The sequence below is a fragment of the Chiloscyllium plagiosum genome, chromosome 33 (assembly GCF_004010195.1).
Source record: "Chiloscyllium plagiosum isolate BGI_BamShark_2017 chromosome 33, ASM401019v2, whole genome shotgun sequence".
NCBI classification, from domain to species: Eukaryota; Metazoa; Chordata; class Chondrichthyes; order Orectolobiformes; family Hemiscylliidae; genus Chiloscyllium; species Chiloscyllium plagiosum.
In genome coordinates this window covers 16,880,835-16,903,712 of record NC_057742.1, presented here as the reverse complement: position 1 = coordinate 16,903,712, position 22,878 = coordinate 16,880,835, and the positions used below count along the sequence as shown (strand labels likewise).

The 22,878-nt window shown below is 39.6% G+C and overlaps 1 protein-coding gene across 1 annotated transcript in view; it reads right to left on the bottom strand.

Moving 5' to 3' along the window:
- LOC122539893 overlaps positions 1–22,878 on the bottom strand; it is a 63,884-nt gene that overhangs the window by 23,295 nt on the left and 17,711 nt on the right. The window contains exons 5-8 of the mRNA XM_043675045.1: positions 21,371–21,489; positions 16,215–16,257; positions 14,074–14,192; positions 5,540–5,636 (exon numbers count right to left, since the gene is read on the bottom strand). Of these exons, the coding sequence (XP_043530980.1) occupies positions 5,540–5,636; positions 14,074–14,192; positions 16,215–16,257; positions 21,371–21,489 (378 nt within the window). The remainder of the gene's footprint in view (positions 1–5,539; positions 5,637–14,073; positions 14,193–16,214; positions 16,258–21,370; positions 21,490–22,878) is intronic.

Here is a 22,878-nt window from a genome sequence, read left to right as displayed (position 1 = left end):
GTGGACTTATTGGCTCAAATGGCCTGTTTCCATACTGTGTGGATTCTATGAATACAGTCCTGTTTTAGAGCTTCATAACATTTTTAGGTACACCTGATATTGTCACAGTTGACCCCTGGTTTGATCGTAAGAGCAGAATGAGAGATACACTGGGTCATAAGGTTAGATTATGGTTGATCACGGTTAAGTTATTGCTGATGGTGAAAAGAGCCTTATCAATAATCAGCTTGGAGTCATTAGATTTGTTCTAAATCTATGTCATTTAGCATGGGGTAGTGTCATAAAGTTTATTGTACAGTACCCTCAGTGTGAAGTTTGGACTTTGTCTCTAACACTCCTACCATTGTAGTCATGAATAAATGCATCTGTGACCAATAAATTGGCAAGATCAAGTGGGACTTTTCTTCTTCTGGGTTCCCTCACAATCTACCATAAGTCCAAAATGGTAAATACTTCCTTCAGCACTTGACCAGTATTATCAGCCATGGTTCTGGTGAACCATCCTGTGGGATGGCCTGTTGCCCTTGCTGCCCTCAGTAAATCTTCCATTATGGAGCAGCACTAATTCACCTGCTGTGGAAGACAAGCAGGAATTTTTATTGTCTATGTTTGACCTGATGCGATGAGAATTCATGGGATCCAGAAACAATGTTGAGGACTCCCAAGACAACTTTCTTCAACTTTAAAATACATTACCACCTCTGTTGTGTCCATCCTGACTATATGTTGAGAGTGCGGTACTGGAAAAGCACAGCAGGTCAGGCAGCATCTGCCCAGCACCACACTCGCGACTCTGATCTGCAGTCCTCACTTTCTACTACATCCTGACTATATGCATGACAAACAATGGTAGCAGAACACAATATATAAGTGTTAAGGAGTTTCATAACCAACACATCAGACTAACATACACTTAGGAATGATGATAGCTAATTGTGGTGAGTATGATTATGTCAAGATGTTGCTCAATGAATCTGACAACTCTCCCAATTTTGATGCAAGCTTCTCAGGTATCAGTTGGGAATACTTTACAAGGTCAACCAGACAAGTTGTGCCATTTTCATTTCTGGTGCTTAGGATGATACCAGTGATCCATTTAGTTTTATTCCTCTGGTAGAGGGTAGAGGCCTGTTTCTATATTGTTTTGGCATAACTGAATGGCTTGCTAACCCATTTCAGAGAGCAGTTAAGAGTTAACCACATTTTGAGAGTCTAGAGTCACGCGTAGGACTGATCATGCAAGCACAGTAGGTTTCTTGCCCTATAGGACATGATTGAAATGGATATTTTTTACATCAATCCAATAGTTTCACTATCACCAGTACTAAGGCTAACTTTTAATTCCATACTTACCAACAAATTGGACTTAAATTCCATCAGCGGCTATTGTGAGATTTGAACTCATCCTCTGGGGACCCTGGTTCTGTACCATTATCATTACATCACCTACCCTGATTTCAAATGGAGGCAAACTACTTGTAGTGAGCAATGCATACGACAAGACTGATGGGAATTTAACTAAAGGTTATTCCCTTAAGAACTGGTATTTGTTTTCATTGAATGGTTAAAGATCACACTTTATAAATACTATAACAAATTAATTCCACTAACAAGATCCCTACATATTAGGAGCAATATAAAGGTCAAATCTCCCTACCTCTTGAAGTCAAAGTTGCTCCATGTGGCACCACCGACACGTGGGGTCATTATTGAAGCCAGCTTTTCTAGAATGGCAATATTTCCTGCCTCAATTTTGGCAAGATCCCTCGCTGCCTGTTTAGATCCACACACAAAAAACATAGATTCATGCAGTGAAGCTGCATTATTTCAAATACCAAAGGCCAAAGCAACCTCTCTTGTTCAAGGGTTTTTTTTTTCAGTTTTGCATACTCCATCACTATTTCACCTTCACCTGGCTATAATGAAGTCACACAGCTGACTGTGTTTATTATGATAAACATTATTCAAGCTATTTACCCTGGAATTTTGGAGGCTGAGGGGTGACCTTATAAAGGTTTGTAAAAATCATGAGAGGCATGGAAAGGGTGAATAGCCAAGGTATTTTCCCCAGAGTAGCAGAGTCCAAAACTAGAGAGCATAGGTTTAAGGTGAGAGGGGAAACATTTAAAAGGAACCTAAGGGGAGTGTTTTTCACACGGAGGGTGGTGCATACATGGAATGAGCTGCCAGAGGAAGTGATGGAAGCTTGTATGATTACAACATTTAAAAGGCTTCCGAATGGGTACATGAATAGGAAGGATTTAGAGAGATATGGACCAAATGCTGGTAAATGGGACGAGATTAATTTAGGATACATTATTGGCATGGACAAGTTGGACTGAAGGGTCTGTTGCCATGCTGTACATCTCAATGACTCTAGATCAGGTTATGATCTTTGCATTAGCCAAGGAGACAGCACAGTTAAAATATCTTACAACATCTTAAAATATCTATTTGGCTAAGAAATGTAATCTTGGAATCAATTATTTTTATTTCCTAATTTACTGCAAAAACATACTTTATTCATAGAAAGAAATCTTAGGTACCTGTACAGTTAATGGAGCCATTCATATCGATGCTCTCTTAACTTACAGGGAATCAATTAAGTCTTTGATGTTCACCATTCTCAATATTTACAGTCAACCTCTTGGCATTTAGCTGAGGCATCAGCAGGGCCCAATTACTGAAGAGAACCCTGTTATTCCTTGGCAGAAGGACCTTACACAGTGGTCTTTCCCCACTGTGACTTGGCGGCAGTTGCCCCAAGCTTCAGTGCATCCCTCAGCACAGAGCCCTGGGCCTTGGAATGTGCCAGTCTGCAACACTCAGTCGGGGTCAACTCTTTCAACTTGAAGACTAACAAGTTTCAGGCAGACCAAAAAGTGTCTTTCACCCCATTGATGGTCCTCCAGGCAATGTCAATGTTTGTCTCAGTGTACGTCCGAAGGGAATAGACCGTACAGCACATCACTGCACGTCACAGAACTGCTTAGGATGAACCTTTACAAACACCACTGCATTCCTCACCAGACATTCTTTGCATAGGCACATTCCAGAAGGGAGTGTGGCAGTACATCCCCTCCACAGCTGCTTCGAGGGCAGCGGCGTTGGCACAGAGGGTGTGGGCATGCAGAAAGGATCTCTCAGGCAGTGCCTTTCTCGCCACCAGCCAAGCAATGACCTGGTGCTTGTTTGAAAGTTCTGGAGATGGGGCATTCTGCTAAATGGCTTTGACAGTCTGCCCAGGGAACTGTTCAACAGGATCCGCCCTCTCTTTTTCCTGCAGGATCTCAAGGATGCTACATGCTGACCACTTCCTGATGGACTTGTGGTCAAAGGTGTTTGCCTTCACAAATTTCTCCACAAAGGACAGATGATATGGAATGGTCAAATTATTTGCAGTGTTCCACGGCAGTGAGGCCAGGTCCATCCTTCATAACACCAGGGATAGGTCGAACCTCAGTATGTAGTGACATTTGGTGTTTGCGTACCAGGGATCCATGCACAGCTTGATGCAGCCACACACAAAGGTGGCCATCAGGGTGAGGATAGTGTTGGATGTTTTTTATCCCTTTGTCCAGACCTTTGTGCACGGTGTTCCTTTGGACGTGATCCATCTTCGATCTCCACATGAAGTGAAAGATAGCCTGGGTGACTGCGGTGGCGCAGGTTCGGAGAATAGGCCAAAGCTGTGCCAAGTACAATAACACTGAGAGTACCTCACATCTGATCACCAGATTTTTACCCACCATGTAGAGAGACCGGTGCTCCCATCTGCTCAATTTCTGCCACACCTTAGCGACACGCTCCTTTCCAAGACTTGGCGTATGCCTGAGCCCCTCCAAACCCAGCACTCACTGGTGGTCTGTCCTGATGGTGAAGGCGATAGAGGATTGTTTGGCCCGAAACGTCGATTCTCCTTCTCCTTTGGTGCTGCCTGACCTGCTGCGCTTTTCCAGAAACACATTTTTAAACTCTGATTCCCAGCATCTGCAGTCCTCACTTTCTCCCAGTTTTCAACAGCATGGCCTCACTCTTGCCTTATTTACCTCAAACCCCCAAGGCCTGTTCAAACTGGTCACAGATGCACGAGTCTGTGCACTGACAGTGGATCTGAGCAGAAAACAGCGACATCATCCATGTACAGGGAAACCTTAACCTGTAGGCGCCACTGGCAGGAATAGTCACCCGTCTCAGGTTCACATCTTTCCTGATGGAGTCAGCAATGGCTCTATACAGCACACAAACAAGACAGGAGAGAGTGGGTAGCCCTGCCTGACTCCAGATCTGATTGGAAAGCTTTCTGATTCCCACTCACTGCTCTACACCAACTGCACTAACAATGTTGGTGTAGAGCAGTCAGATTCAATTGCAGATTCCGTCCCCAAAACCCATTTGGAGAGAACCTCTCTCATGTACGATATCCTGTCAAAGGCTTTCTCTTGGTCCAGACCAGATTTTGAAACTCTGTTCATGACCTTAAGTATTCAGAAGTTTCATACCCATTCATAGTAAAAGAAATCTGTTCCCATCACATTGTTAAATAAATAAAGAGATTTTTGAATGTGATATGGATGAGAAGACACTTCTACACTTCACAATGAAACAAGACCATAATTGATCAAGGTCATGAATTCTATTTGAATGATTACTTCAAGGTTTCTCTTTGGATAACAGGGGCTATTGTTTGAAGGTCAGATCTATGACAGTTAAATAAGACCTACAGAGAACTGCAGATATAATCCAGGAGTAGATAAACATTAGTTAGTTTAAGAGCATATTTTTAGAATGTAGCATGAGTTACTCTTCAGAGCGCCGATGTGGACTTGCTAAGCCGAGGGGTTTGTTTCCATACTGTAGGGATTCTATGATTCCATAAGATGGAAATGTAACGGTGAATGTGGTGATTGTAAAATAGTGCAGACAGTTTTTAAAAATTTCAGCAAGTTGTCCATTTATAATTTTATGACAAAAAAGGATTGGCAACTTTGCATCGAGGAGTAACAGATTTGTGCAATGTCAGCTCAGAAAAACAAACTCCAAAAATTTTCCACTGAAAATGCCAATTGAATGTCAAGTCATGTGGCTACTTATTTGGCACTTCAAACATGAACAAGTTATTTTTTATGAAAATTAAGCTTTTTAAAATTGTTATGCTTCATAAATATAATTTACGTTTACTCTAAGATTTTTTTATTCACTTGTGGGATGTGGACATCATTGGCTGGTCAGCCCATCCTCAGTTACCCTTGAGAAGATGGTGATGAGCTGTTGCCCTTGAATCGCTGTGTTCCACAAGAGTTATATGGAATAACCACACAGTATAATCACATATTAATAAGACATCTCATGTGGGGAAAAAGAGAATTATCATTTAGAAGTTTAAACTTTCCAAGCAATTCCCATGTAGGTCTGAGCATTAGGACTTCCATAGAATCCACGCATGCATCATCAGTCGTAGTTCCTGTCTCTAAAAATCAAGAGACCAGATGATTTGACCCAATAGTTTTTGTTTCAGTTAAAAATGATTGCAGTTTACCTTCTGTTGTTTTGGCATTGGTTTTCTGGACATTACACTCCTTGGTTCTTGGGAAATTTGTGGCAGCTTCTCTTGTGTCATTGATATTGTACTCCATCTGTAAGAAATCGGTTTTTCAGTCAAATCCCACATTAAGATGATTGTAATGGTCTATTGTTATTGAAGATGTTTATTTCATTTTCAAACCCATAGAATACAATCCATACACATTAACAGTCTTTCTTATTACAGCACAGAGGAAATTATACTGACATCATTGTCCAAAGTTTTGGCCAATAAATAATTGGCCAGAAATCACAGGCCTGGTCGTCCCACCATTAGAAAATATTAATCCAACACACTGTTCATCCAGCTGTTTCATAAATTCTGATTTTGCACAGATTGCTGGATGATTTGGGTCACTCCACAATTAACCTCACTATTACCTTTTGTAAAATTGTGATATTTTTGTCAATATTAAAAATCATTCTTACCACAGCCACTCAAAACTAATAATGCCTTAAAGAACCTTGGTAATTATGTATCATCAGGTGCTCACATGACATTCATCTGGAGGTTTGTAAAGAGACCAATAAAGTCACAGGGTGTGCCTTCATGAGATAGTGAGATTCTAAGAATGTTTTCTCTTTTTAGCTGTGCTGGGGTAATCTTTGGTGCTGCCATCCATATTCGTGTCAATTTAGGAAGATAAAGTTGTTGCGGTATTTATACATCGAAACTAAATACGTTATTTTCAGAAAATAACATTCTAGGTAGGACACAAAATATTAATAGCTTGAGAAACGACATGTTGAATACCAACCCCACATCTTTCACTACTGGGGCTTTCTTTGTGCTATTTCAAGGGCTGCTGTAAACTAATGCATAGAAATTGTTCAGCAACTACCCCCTTATCAACTGTTAGAAGGTAAGCTAAATGGATCTTGATTTTTTTTACCTAAGGTCAAAAAAACATTGGGAAATGTCATACAATACACTTTCATTCACTTATAATCTCCATAAATGCAACAATTTCTAAAGAAAACAAGCTCATAATCTTCTTTTGTTTTATTATTTCAGTTTTTGCAGTTTTTTCTGCTTTCCTTTCCTGTTTCATTCAGTTCTCAGTCCTCCATCCCATTTTCTGTTTCACGTATGTCTTTCTGTCTCATTCTTTCATTGGTCAAGGTGATAAAACCATTGGACTGTGCTCACAAGGTCCAGATGCACCCTTAATGAATTGAATTGAATTTATTGTCACTTGTACTGAGGCACAGTGAAAAGCTTTGTCTTGCGAGCAATACAGGCAGATCACATAATTAAGTAGCATAGATAAGTAAATAATAGGTAAACAGCAGCAAAAATAAAAACACAGGTATGGTGAATGTTAAGAATTTGTGAGTCCATTCAGTATTCTAACACAGTAAGGTAGAAACTATTATGAAACCGGATGGTGTGGGTGTTCAGGCTTCCGTACCTTCTCACCGATGTTAGAGGTTGTAGGAAAACATTGCTGGGGGGAATGGATCTTTGAGAATGCTGGCGACCTTTCCTTGACAGCAGGCCTGGTAGATGAATTCAATAGATGAGAGGTTGGCCATTGTTATTGTCAGGGCCGAGTTCACCACTCTCTGTAACCGTCTCTAATCCTGAATGGTACAATTGTCATACCAGGTAGTGATACATCCAGGCAGAATGCTCTCTATGGTGCACTTATAAAAGTTGGCAAGCGTATTCACTGTCTTGCCAAATTTCCTCAGCTGTCTGAGGAAGAAGAGACGTTGTTGGGCCTTTATAACCAGGCGTCCACATGAAGAGTCCAAGAAAGCTTGTTGTGGATGATCACTCCCAGGAGCTTGACACTCTCCACTCGTTCCACCTCTATGCTGTTAATGTGTGGGGGGGGGGCATAAGTAGCATCCTGCTGAAAGTCAATAATGAGTTCCTTGGTTTTCCGGCATTGAGAGCTAAGTTGTTCTCAGTATACCATTTTTCCAGATCTTCAGATCAATATTTCATCAACTTGCATCATGAATATAATGTGATGTCAATAATGAAAAAAAGTGTTCAGTTATCATGTATCATATGCTCAAATGAATTTAAAAAAGTGACTAAATCTTGCAGAAAAACAAAAAATTAAAAAAATAAGCAATTAGAAATTACACTAAATATAATATGTCTAATGTGTTAACTACATGTAAATGGATTACCAATAAGCTAAAATGGCAACATCTGTGAATAACTTACCAAAGTTGCTTATAGAAAAGACATAAGAAATAAGAACAGGAATAAGCCATTTGGCCCCTCAAGTCTGCTCCCCCAAACCAAATTATATTTACATAGCCCCTTTGACCTAGTAAAGCATGATGTGGTGCTTTCACGGAAGCATTATGAAACAAAATATGGCACATTTAGTCATCTGGTTCAGCTTCTGTGTAAGGTTGAAAAGCAGAAGGCTTTAAGAAATAATTAAAGACAGAAAGGAAAATAGAGAAGTGGAATATTGTACAATAGGTATTCTAGAACATTGGACTTGGACAATTGAAGGTGTAGTCACCATTGTTGGAAGGATTAATATTGATAATGCTCAAGAAACCAGAATTAAAAAAGTAAAAACATCTCAAAGGATCGTGGAGCTGGAGAAGATTACAAATATAGAAGGAACAGGTCCATGGAAGGACTAAGACCCTATTTTGTCTAGATCATGATAGGCAGGGGGCAATTTCACAGTTCACAAACAACACAAACTCGAAAAAATGGTGAACTGTGAGTTGGACAGTGTAGAACTTCACAAGAACATTGACAAATTGGTGGAGTGGGCAGATAAGTGGCAGATGAAGTGGGGAGTGAGAGGTGACACAGTTTGGTATAAAAGACATAGTGTGACAGCACAAAATAGAGAGCACTATTTCAAAAAGTCTGTAGGAGCAGAGATATACAGGTATACATGTGCGTAAGTCAGGACAGACAAATAGAGCTATTTATACAGTATACAGTATGCTAGGCTTCATTAATAGAGGTGAGAGTGTGGTGCTGGAAAAGCACAGCAGGTCAGGCAGCATCTAATGAGCAGGAGAATCAACACTTCGGGCATAAGCCCTTCCTGATGAAGGGCTTATGCCCAAAACATCAATTCTCCTGCTCATTGGATGCTGCCTGACCTCCTGCGCTTTTCCAGCATCACACTCTCAGTTCTGATCTCCAGCATCTATAGTCCTCACTTTCTCCTACTTCATTAATAGAGTCCCAGAGTACAATAACAAGGAGGCTATGGCGAACCTACTGGAGACAAAGGTTGGACCTTAGCTGGAGTATTGGATAAAATTCTAGGAACAATGTTCATGCATTGAAGAACATGCAGAAGAGGTTTAGAAGAAAGGATCCAGGGATGAGGAACGTCAGTTAGGAGGATAGATTGAAGGGAACTGTTCCCAGTTGTATGATGATCAAGAACCAGAGGGCACAGTTTTGCAAGGGGAGCAAATGCAAGGTGAGAGCAAACCTTTTCACATCGAGTGGTCTGGTTTTTGAATACATTGCCTGGAAGTGTGGTGGAAGCAGGTTAAACTGAGGCATTCAAGAGTGCATTTTGTGTTATTTAAATAGGAAGAATGTGCAGTGTTATCAGAAAGCCAGGAGTTTGGCACTAAGTTAAAATATTCAGAGAGCTGATACAAACCCAATGGGCCAAATGATCTCTTTCTCCACCGTAATAATTCTATGCAAAATAAAAGGATGAGAATTTAAGTATAAAGACATTTCTAGACTAGCAGCTGATAGGCAACAGGACTTGTTTTGAGTAAGAACACAATCATCAGAGATTTGGATCATCTAATATTCATAGAGAGAAATCAGACATAAATATGCTGAAATTGTCAAGGGCTGTTCAAGTTCAGAGAGAAATCCAAACAGAACTACACCAAAAGGTTTCATATTTTTAAACAAATGCAAACTTTGCTGGAAAAATTAAACCAAGCACAATCAACTAAACCGTACACTTTATAATTATTTATGCTATGAACTCAATTCAAGGTTTTTTCCAGCTACCCCTACTCCCCCAAAGAATTCCATTATGCATTAAACTAATATTTAGTCACAACTTTAGGGATCATCCCATAAGGCATGCCACAGCCCCAGTGTTTACATTTATTCTCCCCAGATTTCTAGGTATTTTCCAGTGTAAGATTTTATGGGGATCCTTCTATTAGTTTTTTTTTGACTAGGAAACCTTCCAACGTTTATTTCATACCTTGCACACATGGATACCTCAATCTCTTGAGCTGGTTACCAACAGAAAGACAACTGCACTCTCAAAGTTTCAAAGCTAACTCTGCTGACTGCTTTCTACCTCAAGGCTCTGTGAGGATTACTGTAGAATTATAGAGGCATAGTCATAGAGATGTACAGCATGGAAACAGACCCTTCGGTCCAACCTGTCCATACCAACCAGATATCCCAACCCAATCTAGTCACACCTGCCAGCACCCGGCTCATATCCCTCCAAACCCTTCCCATTCATATACCCATCCAAATGCCTCTTAAATCTTGCAATTGTACCAGCCTCCACTACTTCCTCTGGCAGCTCATTCCATACACATACCACCCTCTGCATGAAAAAGTTGCCCCGTAGGTCTCTAACCTTTCATTTGCTTACTAATTCCAAACTGATCTTGAGTCCCGCCTACATTCCCTGAATGATAAAGTTAGTGTTTTCACTACTTAAGGGCAGGCCTCACTAAAAAGCAACTCCCGCTGGCTTTCACAATCCTGTGAGATTCAATCCATACCAAACCAAAACTATCTCCTTCAAAGCAAATATCCAGATAACTTAAACAGACTTTCTAATTCTCATGGAGTCATAGACTCATACAGCATGGAAACAGACCCTTCAGTCCAACCAGTCCAGGCTGAACATAATCCCAAACTAAACGAGTCCCACCTGTCCGCTCCTGGCCCATATCCCTCCAAACCTTTTCTGTTCATGTTCTTATCCAAATATCTTTTAATCATTATACCCACATCCATCAATTCCTCAAAAGTACGTTCCATACTTGACCCATTTCTACAAATATATGACTTTATTTTTGCTTGATTCACTTGTGGGACACAGGTGTCGTCGGCTGGCCAGCATTTATTGTCTATCCTTAGTTACCCTTGAGGTGGTGGTGAGCTGTCTTCTTGAACCGCTGCAGTCCGTGTGCTGTACTTGATGTGGAGCCACAATGCTCTTAGGGAGGGATCTCAGGATTTTGACCCAGCAACAGTGAAGTAATGATGGTGTATTTCCAAGCCAGAAATACACCTTGTCCTTCTAGATCAAAGTAGTTGCAGGTTTGGAAGATGCTAAGAATCTTTGATGCATAGTAGGTATGTCCTGTACATAAGAAGCAGGACAAATGCAACCTGGCTAATGACTACCCCATCAGTATACAGTGTGCTTTTAATCATCAGTAAAGTGATGGATATTGTCATCAACAGTGCTATAAAGCAAGGACCTGCTTAGCAATAACATGCTTACTGCCCAGTTTGGGTTCTGCCAGGTCCTGACCTCACTACAACCATGTTCAAATATGGACAAAAGAGCTGAATTCCAGAGGTGAGGTGAGAGAGATAGGCCTTGACATCAAGGCCACATTCTACCAAGTGTGGAGTCAAGGAGTTCTAGCAAAAGTGGAATCAATGAGAATCAGGGGATAGACTTTGTGCTGGTTGGAGTCATAGTTGACACAGAGAAAGATGGTTGTGGATGTTGGAGGTCAGTCAACTCAGTTCCTGGACATCTCCGCAGGAGCTCCTTAGGATAGTGTTCTAAGCCCAACCACCTTCAGCTGCTTCATCAATGGACTTCCCTCCTTCACACCACTAACTTCAAGCCATTGATTTGATTTATTGTTGTCACATGTACCTAATTACACAGAAAAGCTTTGTTTTGCATGGAGTACATGCAGCTCTTAACATACAAAGATCATAGGGTTATTGAACAGAGCAAGGAATACAAAATTACAGCTGCAAAGAAGGTGTACAAAAAGCATAATTAACGTTAGGTTTGAAATTTGAGAGGTCCATTCAGAAGTCTAATAACAGCAGGGAAGAAGCTGTTCTTGAACCTGTTGGTTTGTGTGTTTAAGCTCTTGTATCTTCTACCTGATGGAAGAGGTTGGAAGAGATTATAACCAAGGTGGGAGGGGTCTTTGATGATGTTAGCTGCCTTTGCGAGGCATTGAAAAGTGTAGATGGAGTCAATGGATGGAAGGTTGGCTTGCATGATGGTCTGGGCTGTGTTTGCAACTTTCTGTAATTTCTTACAATCATGGAAAGGTAGTTGCTATATCAAGCTGTGGTGCATCCAGGTTCAATACTTTCTATGGTGCATCTATAAAGGTTAGAGAGAATCCTTATGACATGCTTCCTGAGGTAGGAGAGTCATTCACATGCCTTCTTGACCATTGCATCAACGTGGATGGCTCAGACAGACTGTTGGTGATCGTCACTCCTAGAAGGTGTATAGTGGAGTTGCAGAAAACAAAGAAACCGTATCTTTGAAATACAAACTATTTCAAATCAATTACACCAGGTATCCACTTCAGTTTAATTGAGGCTTCTTGAAGAAGAACAGGTGGATGCTACTTGTGTTAACTTTTAATACCCACAGGGTAAGAAGAGAGAGATCTAAATTGATTTATTAAATCTATATTCTCTTGCTTAGCTTTTCTTAAAAATTAATACTTTTCTCAATTGACAGCTTGGATGCTACTGATTACGTAATGTCAGTTCACCAAAAGTTTTGACCAGCAGTAACCAGAAGATAAATGGTTCCCTCGTTTTCGAATGTCACTGACTGGATGAACATTCCAACCCAAGCTAACATAAAAGACAATAATCTTTTTGACAAGACACCGCTTTCAGCCAATTCTGAACCAAGGAGACCATCCAAACAGATTACTGTTTGATTGGTACAAATGTCTCAACAGTCAGAAAAGTTTCTGATGAAGAAATATCAAAACGATGTTGTCAGCTGAGTGCATTTGCAAGACAACCCTGTCACATGACTGAAACAGTTGCTATTTTTGAATCACCTTTAACTAGAGTAGCTTTGTGCATCGATCATCAGTCTGCTTGGAACACCAAAAGTGAAGGCAGCCCCAGGCTTTGCTATACACTTTTCTTTGATCTCAATATCCCTCAAAACCTGATTTCAAGAAAAAAACTTGTTCAGTCTGCAAAGTCAACAAATTTCCCTGTTAATCAGAAATGTGATTGCATCACAGCTCCTCTGAAAGAGACTGCTTTGCACAGCCAACTGCAAGAAACTCAACTAGACAATGACTTACTTTTAATTCATATGAACTAATTCTAATATCTTTGATCCTAAATAATTTGTAAATACCTTTCCTTTCTTCTTGATTGGATGCGTGTTTAAATGTGTGTCATGAATCATTCTGCTAAGTTCTGAATCCAGTAATAAACCCTACTTTGCTTTAAGGAATTTGCTGTGGGTCATTTAAAATTGGAGTTCAGATACTTTGGGGAAACATTCCACTGCCTATTTCTTGCTGCCAGTTACAGCATTCTTTAAGCCTATATAGTAGCTGCTCCTGCTGCATCAATACAGATACATCAGGATATGCTCCTGGCTTTCAGGAATTCAGGCAGCTTCAAAGGCTGCCACAGGTAAAAAGAAATCTCATTCCACAGTTACAATAGCTCAGGCACCAGCTCCCAGCCAGATTGCACTAGTAAGGCTAAACAGTCAGTCATTAAGCTAGAGCACGGAATAAGGGCATAAAATCAGAAGGAACTCACAACCTTAGAATGGAAGTGTCATCAGGATAATGAGTAATATTGGATCAGAGGTGACCACTTATCTGGAAAAAGACAGGACAAATCCTTGGATAATATGTGAATTAATAAGACCCCTAAATGAATCATTAACCAAAGCGTGAAACTATCTGAAAGGAAGCAAACATTATTAACATAGAACAAAAGCAAAATAATGCAGATGCTGGAAATGTGAAGAGGTCTGACAGCACAGGTGAAGACAGAAACAGAGTTAATGTTTTGAGTCCAAAATGACTCCACTTTGTGACCCACTTGCAAACAATTCTGAAGAAGAGTCATATAGGATTTAAAACATTAATGCTGGTTCTCTCTCCACAGATACTTCCAGACCTGCTGAGTTTCTCCAGCACTTTCTGCTTTTACTATCCATTACAAAGTGTAATCAAATCTATATTATTGAGTAAATCATTTGAAAATGAAAGGAGAACTAAATTTTCACAAACATTTTAAAGATACCCAGAACCAAGGGAAATAATTTAATTTAAATAATGGAGATCTGAAGGTGAGGAATGTATGTAAAAATAAATAGCTTTATGAGGCCATTCTAAGATCCATATTGACAATCAAGCTTAGGAGAGAATTTCAAAAGCAATGGGTAATTTAAAAGTCAAGCAAGAACTTGATAACTGAAAGTAGGCAAGGAGGAGTTGGTATTTAGAAGGGTAATGTAAATAATTTAGAAAAAAAACAGAAATAGCATAAAAACAATGACCTACTTTCCTTTCTTGTAGTCATTCCAGCTGGGTCCTCCTGAGCGGGGAGCCATTATATCAGCCAACCTCTCCAACATTACGATATTTTCATTTTCAATCTGTACACGTTGGAACTCAAGCTTCTACAAGAACAATTGAAGTTATACTACAATTTAAAATTGAAAAAATCCTCTTAAATTATATATTGACAAACTAAATTAAGTTTCTATCCACTACCTTTGTATGTTATCCAACTCATTTGGGATCATGACTGAACAATTTCAGACATTCGAACAAATTCTAACTCCTTCAATACCAAGAGCATCATGTTACATTCTTATAATTTTGTACAGCAACAATTTTGAAGTTTTCCTCTTCAATTATTTGCTCAGATCTGTGATAGAATAATGATTTGCTCAAAATCAGTTTGAGTTTCTTGTTTTCCTGGCAATCAAAGTATCAGAAATTGACAAGATAAGTTATACACTCATCACCAAAAAATTATCATTACAAATTCTACTCTGGTCCACTTCACCTCAAATTTTGGTTTGGTTTGTTACTAATCCAGTCTCAAAGCAAGAACTTGTAGACCTAATAACAGAGTCTAACATTTTAATATCATAATAAGGGAGTGTTATACTGTCAGAGATATTCCCAATGATACATTCACTGAAATTTTATTTGACTATTTCAATGCATTCAGGCAGACATTATTAAACATTTGGCACTATTCAAAAAGAGAGCAAAAGAAAGTCTCCTCATTCTTTAGCCACACTAATTTCTCATTCAACACTGTTGAGAACATAGTGGCATTTTATTGCATCACTGATATAACCACAGTAACTGCTCGTGAAAGTAATTCATGGTATTCACACAATTGCTACAGTATTGAAGGGGGCCATTCTGTACATTGTGTCAGAATTTGCTCTCAGCATGTGCATTTCATTCTTCTGCATTCTCTCAATAATCCTGCACATTCTTCCTTTGCAGTTAATAAATGGTCCACTATTTTCAGGCAGTGCATTACAAGTCTAAATCACTCACAGAGTGAAATAGTTTCTTCTTTTGTGGCGTTTGTTGCCTTTACCAAGTTATTATTTTAAACCTATTCCCTCTCGTTCTTCATATGTACATGAATGAGAACAGTTTCTCTTTATCAATTCTATTCAGCATCCTCATTATTTTGAATATCTCCATTAAATCTCCTCTCGGCCTTTTAAAGGAAGTAGCCCTAGCCTCTTCAACCTATCCTCAGAAGTTTAACATCTCTGGAACCATCCTCATGAATCTTTTCAGTCCACTCTCTAATGCCTTTACATCCTTTCTAAACCACAGTGCCCAGAACTGGAGATTATGAAATATTGGAGTAATTTCTGAGAAATGTGATGAGGCACTGGCAAAGAGTATTTCTTTCATTCAATGTGCCAGTAAAACTTTAGCCATTATAGGGGAAAACAACTCAAGGTCATTCATTAATTATGTTTATTGTACTAGTTCAAAGAGATGACATCCTAGTTGTTAACTGCATTTTACACCTTTTAACCATTGGGTTTTGTGTTTGAAATGTTGGTGCGTTACTACAATAGCAAACTAGTTTAATTCGGTGGCTAAAACTGTCTACTGTTGGGGTTATGTGGCTATAGGTAGTCCAGGATCAATGGTGTCTTACCGTTTTCTCTTAGACAATTCCTCAGGACTAAGGATGAATTTCTTCCACCCCACAGTTGAGAGTCCTGAGGTGACTCAGGATGGAACTACACACCCTGCCAGGAATGGGGCAGGTGGTGTTAAAATACTTAAAGATGTGAGTGGGTGTGATACTCAGGTTTTCACATATTTGTTTCATTGTTTGTAATTAGCCTCAGCTCAAAGATTCCTGAAATGATTGAGAACTTTGCAGATGCTGACTCTTCAGTTTGTCTGCCTCAATGGTAAGATGTTCCCAATCAGTGGGAATGTTGCATTTTTTCAAGGAGACTATGAGGGCATCTTTGAAATGTTTCCTATCTGCCATCTTGGTAAGGTTTTTGCAATGCTAAAACTCAAAGTAGAAAGCTCTAGGAGACTTTCATCAGAATGCAGATGACATGACACATCCAAGGAGCTGACTTACTGTCAAGGCTTGGTGAAAACATTTTCAAAAGTTTTAGTTATTTGTATCCTACCTGTTGCCTGAGCTTGGCTTTTTCTTGATCATGTTTTGGTGGTCTTAAAAAGAAAAGATGTCAGAAATATGATAAAGAATTCAAGCACTGAATTATGACTACATAATGCATAATATGTATATTAGTTTGGATCCTATGCTTAAGGACATCTTCCAGAAAACTTTTAAGATAATTATGGGCACATCCTAAAGACCCAGACATCCAGAGACATGCAAAGAAGAAAAGTTGCACAGGAACTGGGAGCCTTTGATTGGCAGCTTGATTCACAAGAACCATGTCCTTTGGTTTTCTTCCCAGGGAAAAGGAAAACTTTTTAAAAAAAAATACTAAAGGCAGTTGTAAAGGATTTCTTTTGAAAAAAGGTTTTCCTAATTAAGGTTGCTGAAATAATCACTAACCATTATTCAATATGGGATCACACTACAAGAATTAAATGGATTTGAAAAGTGCCACATCAAAGACTATTGCATATAATAAGAACTCATGGTTTAGGTGGCAACAATTAGACTGAACTGAGGGTTGATTAGTTAACAGGAAGCAAACAGTAGAGATAAATGGGTCATTTTCAGTTTGGAAAGACATTACGAATGGATTGCCTCACAGATCAGTTCTGGGGCATCAACTATTTACAATCTACATCAATGACTTGGAAGAAGTGACCAAATGTATTGTGGCTAAATTTGATGACAGAAAAATAGGTAATAAAATTAGTTGTCATGAGGATATAAATGAGTCTGCAACGGTTGACATAGATTAAGAGAATGGTCAAAGATTTGGCAGGTGAGATGGAAATTCCCACTTTGGTAGGAGGAATAGTATGGCTGTATATTACTTGAGTGAAGAGAGACTGGGAAACTCTTCGAGTCATAGAGTTGTACAACATAGAAACAAACCCTCAGTCCAACTCATCCATGTCGATCAGATATCATAAATTGATCGAGTTCCATTTACCAGTATTTGGTCCATATCCCTCTAAACCTTTCGTATTCATATATCCAGGTGACTTTTAATTGTTGTAATTGTACCAGCCTCCACCACTTCCTCTGGCAGCTCATTCCATGTAGGCACCATCGTCTGCACAAAAAAGTTGCCACTTAAGTCCCTTTTAAATCTTTGCCCTCTCACCTATACCCTTTAGATTTGGGCTCCTCTGTCTAGGGCAAAGACCTTGGCTATGCCTCCGATGCTCTAGGAAAAATTGCCTCACCCTGTTCAGCCTCTTCCTACAGCTCAAACCACCATTCCTGGCAACATCCTTGTAAATCTTTTCTGAACCCTTTCAAGTTTCACAACATCCTTCAAAAAGCAGGGAAACCAGAATGCCTGCAGAATTCCAAAAGTGACCTAACCATTGTTCTGTACAGCCACAACATGATCTCCCAACTTGTATACTCAATGCCCTGACCAATAAAAGCAAGCATGCCAAATGCTTTCTTCACTATCCTGTCTACCTGTGACTCCAATTTGAAACCATGAACCTATCTCCAAGGTCTCTTTGTTCAGCAACACTTCCCGGGACCTTCCCATTCAGTGTATAAGTCCTGCTGTGATTTGCCTTTGCTAAATGTACATTTGTCTAAACTCCATCTGCCACTCCTCAGCCCACTGGGCCATCTGATCAACATCCTGTTGTAATCTGAGGTAACCTTCTTGGCTTTCCACTACACCACCACTTTTAGTGTCATCTGCAAACTTACTAACTATACCTCCTATGTTCACATTCAAATCAAAAAACAGGGGACATAGCACTGATCCTTGTGGCACACCACTGGTCACAGGCCTCCACTCTGAAAAGCAATCCTCCTCCACCACCCTCTGTCTCCTCCCTTCGAGCCAATTCTGTATCCAAATGGCTCGCTCTCTCTGTATTCCATGTAATCTAACCGTGCAAACCAGTCTACCATGTGGAACCTTGTATGATGCATTGAGTGTTCTAAAAATGTATACTGGGGTTGATAAACAATAGTGCTTTTTCCCATTGTGGCCTCCAATATTAATCTCTGGAAAATGAAGCAGTTATCAATTATAGACAAAGTGAAAGTTTGCAAAGTAGCATACCGGAACAGGCGTATTTCACTCTTTTTTGCTAGCTCAAATATTATTGCTTAATAAAAATGTTATAATTACAAGTTGCTGCTTCACAGCTGTTGCTACAATTTCAGGTTTTTAACAGAGTGGTTTGTTCTAAATGGACTCAAAGTAGTTTTTGGATCCAGATGCTGTACTTTTTATATTTTTGCCTTGGAGAGTGAGTGAATTATTTAGTTAAGTACTGCACTATTGCAGCCACTTTAGAAATGGTGGATACTCATTTTATTGGGAAAAATAAGCTAAACATAAAGGTAGCACCAAAGATCTGAAAATATCAACATCTGAACTAAACAATGCAGAAAGCCTAATCGGAAGAGATTGCCCTTAATAACTAGTCAATGTTACAGATATTGCACACCATGAATCAAAGCCAAGTACAGGTTTAAAAGTGTTGAGAGGGGAAGAGGTTATTAATCAGAAGTGTCCACTCTGTTATTTTACATCCACTGATTTTCTAGCATCATTATAGTGTAAATACTAAAATCCACAGCAATTTGAGAAACTTAGAAAAAGAAGTGGATGTAGTGGACGTGGTCCAAAGGTGTGCAGGTTTGGTGGTTTGACCATGCTAAATTTCCCAGTGTCCAGGGTTGCATAGATTAGGTAGATTAGCCATGGGATATGCAGGGTTACAGGGATAGGATGGGTTGCTCTTCAAGGGATTAGTGTGGGCTCAATGGACTGAATGATCTGCTTCCACGCTGCAGGAATTCTATGATTCTATAGTGTAGAAATGTCCCTGCAGTACAGGGTGAGGATATGGTACATAAAAAATTGAAATAGTGCAATACTATCATTTGAAAGAGAAGCACAATTACAGATTGACCCATTTGCAAAGCAAATGTATGTCATATCTATGCATAGGAATTCATAATTAATATAACAGTGTATCAAAATGAAGTAAGGCTTTGTCACCATAACATGTTCATAGAAGTAATGTTCTGTTGTACAATGTGAATGTAAGAAACATAAAATTCAGAGTATTTCTGAAAAGTTAGAACCTAGTGGAATTAATACTGTCTCATAGTTCCCACTTCCATCATATATTGCCAAGCAAATTAGCTTATCAGACAACTGTTAGAATAAATTCTGTCAATTATTGAAATGGACAACTTTGACATTAGGTCAGAAACTTCGAGTGTGATTTTCTCCTCTTTCTAGGTGGGAAATAAGGCTGAGCCTGGCCCTGGAGAGCAAGTTACCCCTTTTCACTACCTCAGCAATTAAGCACTGGGCAAGAAGGTCAGTGGGCAACTTTCTTGACTTGCCATCAATTAAAGTTCTTAAATGGTTAATTAATTGCCATAAAAGGACGTGAACCCACTACCTCCCCCATCAGCTGTCTCTCAAGTAGACATATAAGGTGGCTAGTTTCACACCGGTGAAATCATGGCAATATGACAAATGGGGGTGGCATCCTCCAATTGTTCCAAAGGGTGCCACCTCTAAAGGGCATCCCTTTCCCTTGCCCTTGCCTCCCAAACATTGACCTCCACTGAAAAGAAGGAAAAATATCCTTTTCTTTTTGCAACTGGAATCCCTTAGGAGTAGGTCTCAACCAACAGACTTCAGAACACCGAGCCTGCTGGCCTCTGATTGACGAGACACTTGTCAGCTCTTAATGAGCTGACTGACAGATGGTTGAGCCAGATATATCATCATTGGGCATGGTGCGTTAGGTAGCACTGATCATACTCACCCCCACAGTTTTAATAAGATTAGATTAGATTAGAGTAGATTACAGTGTGGAAACAGGCCCTTCGGCCCAACAAGTCCACACCGACCCGCCGAAGCGAAACCCACCCCTACCCTACATTTGCCCCTTATCTAACACTACAGGCAATTTAATATGGCCAATTCACCTGACCCTGCACTGACTGACAGATGGTTGAGCCAGATATATCATCATTGGGCATGGTGCGTTAGGTAGCACTGATCATACTCACCCCCACAGTTTTAATAAATTGGGAAAATTTTGCCTTTTCCAAAAACATTGGCTGTCAGTGCCCATTGTTAAAAGCATCTTGTCCTTCATCCTTTCAATTACAATACTTTTCACTAGGCACATGGTAAGTGAAAGTAATGCCTAAAGATACACAAGTTATGATAAACATTTAATTTTACATTTCCATCACTACATTCAAGTATGTGCAAATGCTCTGTGGATACTGGATTGGCAAATTTGATCAGTTCATGTTCTCTGTTGTCAATGACATTCATTGACAAGTTCCCTTACTTAAATAATTTGCAATCCTAATTTCTCCAACTGCCTATGTGTCTTCCTTTTTAGGGCGATGGCAGCCACATTAAGATGAAATGTCAAATTACTACATTGTGAATTTAGTAAACTGTTGAACAACTTTGAGCTCAAATTGTAGGTGATGTGTGCAACCCACCTAATTCTTTATAAGAGGCAGCCCTACAATACTGTTAACTAATTCTACTCATTGTTTTTCTAATTAACTCAAAAGAGATACTGATGTCATTTCTCACTGATGATAAACTCATTGCATCGGGCACTGATGCTTTTGCACACTTTTAGGCATTTGATAAAATTATCAGCAACTGGAAAAACATATCACTCATGACTATAAAGCACTTAAAGGCAAGTACAGTACACAATCCTTTATCCGATACGCTTGGGACCAGCTGGTTTTCGGAACTGAGCTTTTCGAATTTCAGAATAAATGACAGTTCAACAGTGAAATTTTAAAAAATTTTACCAAACAGCAGACTCGCAGTGAGTACTACGGGCCCTGAGACAGAACTGAGGCCTGCTAGTGCTGAGCCACGCTCCCCCCACGCCGCATCTGAGTGGCACGCATCGAGTGGGTGTGGAGTTCGGTTAACTGTTTGTACGCCAAACAACCTTGTAATTGAGAAAAAAACTTTCCAAAAAAAACCTTCAGATTTTGGAGCTTTTCGGATTTCGGATAAAGGGTTGCCTACCTGTAGTATTCGTAGTTTTACTGCTCCAACAGTAAAAATAATTGCTTTTATCCATGAAACATTGAGTTGCATCCTTAAATAAAAAGGCTGGGGCACAAAAAAAACAAACATTCTACCTTTTCAAATTATAGGCACTTGAAATAATTCCACCTTTTGGAGGGTTCATTATCTTGGCAAGCCTTTCCAGAAAGCAGATATTGTCTCTTTCAATTTCTCGGCGTACCCTTGAATCATGCTGTTAAAAATCAATTCATAATTGAGAACATCAGTAAAAATGAAAAGTCTCTTCAATTTCCCAAACATTTCTGACTTCACTGCTTTTGATGGAACTGTAGATATCACCAAGTCAGTTCATGTTCCATCTTTTACAATATAGTGTAGCACAAATCAGTTACTGCAGAATGTGTGGTACAACCTGGCTTCTGCGTAATCATGTAGATTTTGCACAGTAAATACTGTAACCAAATTATTCCAAAAAACCTACTAATTTGTGGAATGCATCTAATGAGAGCAGTAAAGCGTTTGTCAAATTAATTAGCTATCAGACATGAGCCAGCTGCAAATGCATGGGATTTTTAAAAAGTATTAGATTTTATAAGCCTATACATCATCATTAAAATTGGTATGTCTCATTACCTGTCTCCTTACAAACAATTCAACATTGCCTGCTTGGGACATGTCAAACATGTTATAATAGGAGCTTCCCACTAAAGCAGCAGTCTAGGTTGCTAGAAACTAGTCTTAATATGCTACAAGCTTGAGTTATGAGGTGACTTTTTCAGCTCAGCACACTTTGGGATAAGTATGAAAAAAAAATACCTTTGGGGGAAGAAAGGTTCATGGAAAGGAGGAGGAGGGAAACAAAGGACTCCTCAATTCAATGTGAAACACAAGCTTCATGCCATGTAAATACATTCTAATTTAATCTCCATTTCTCTCCAGGTTTATAATGGTCCGGTGTAAATAGTGAGGAATCTCTGCTTCATATCTTTTGGGTCATGTATTTAAATCTCATGTTACAAACACAAAGGAACATTCAAAAACGTTGTGATAAGGTGAAACAACATCAATGACAACTGAACGTTAGTTGTATGTGGATAGCTCATCACTGTAAATCAAGCCCAGAAGGGCAAGGATTAGGAATTGTTGAAGCACATTACCTTTGAAACTTGTACTTCAGCTCAACAACAAAGGCCAGCCACATTTTTCTGTAATTCATTCATTAAAGTGTGTTGCCATCACTAACTTGGAGGGGGAGTTGCTCTCGCCTTTCTGCTCCACTTTTTCCTCCCCAGGAACCTACAATGGATTGAGCTATGCATTAAAGCTAATGAGCTCTTCAGCTATGGAGTGTACTGATGGATGCCCCGTGGATTTGGCCAGACAGTAAAGCCATTGTTTGAGAACAGCAATGGTTCTCTCAATGAGAGTTCTTGTTGATGCTTACACTTTAATTGGTCACACTGTAATTGGTAATGTGTTGCTGGAAAAGCGCAGCAGGTCAGGCAGCATCCAGGGAACAGGAGAATCGACGTTTCGGGCATAAGCCCTTCTTCAGGAATGAGGAAAGTTTGTCCAGCAGGCTAAGATAAAAGGTAGGGAGGAGGGACTTGGGGGAGGGGCG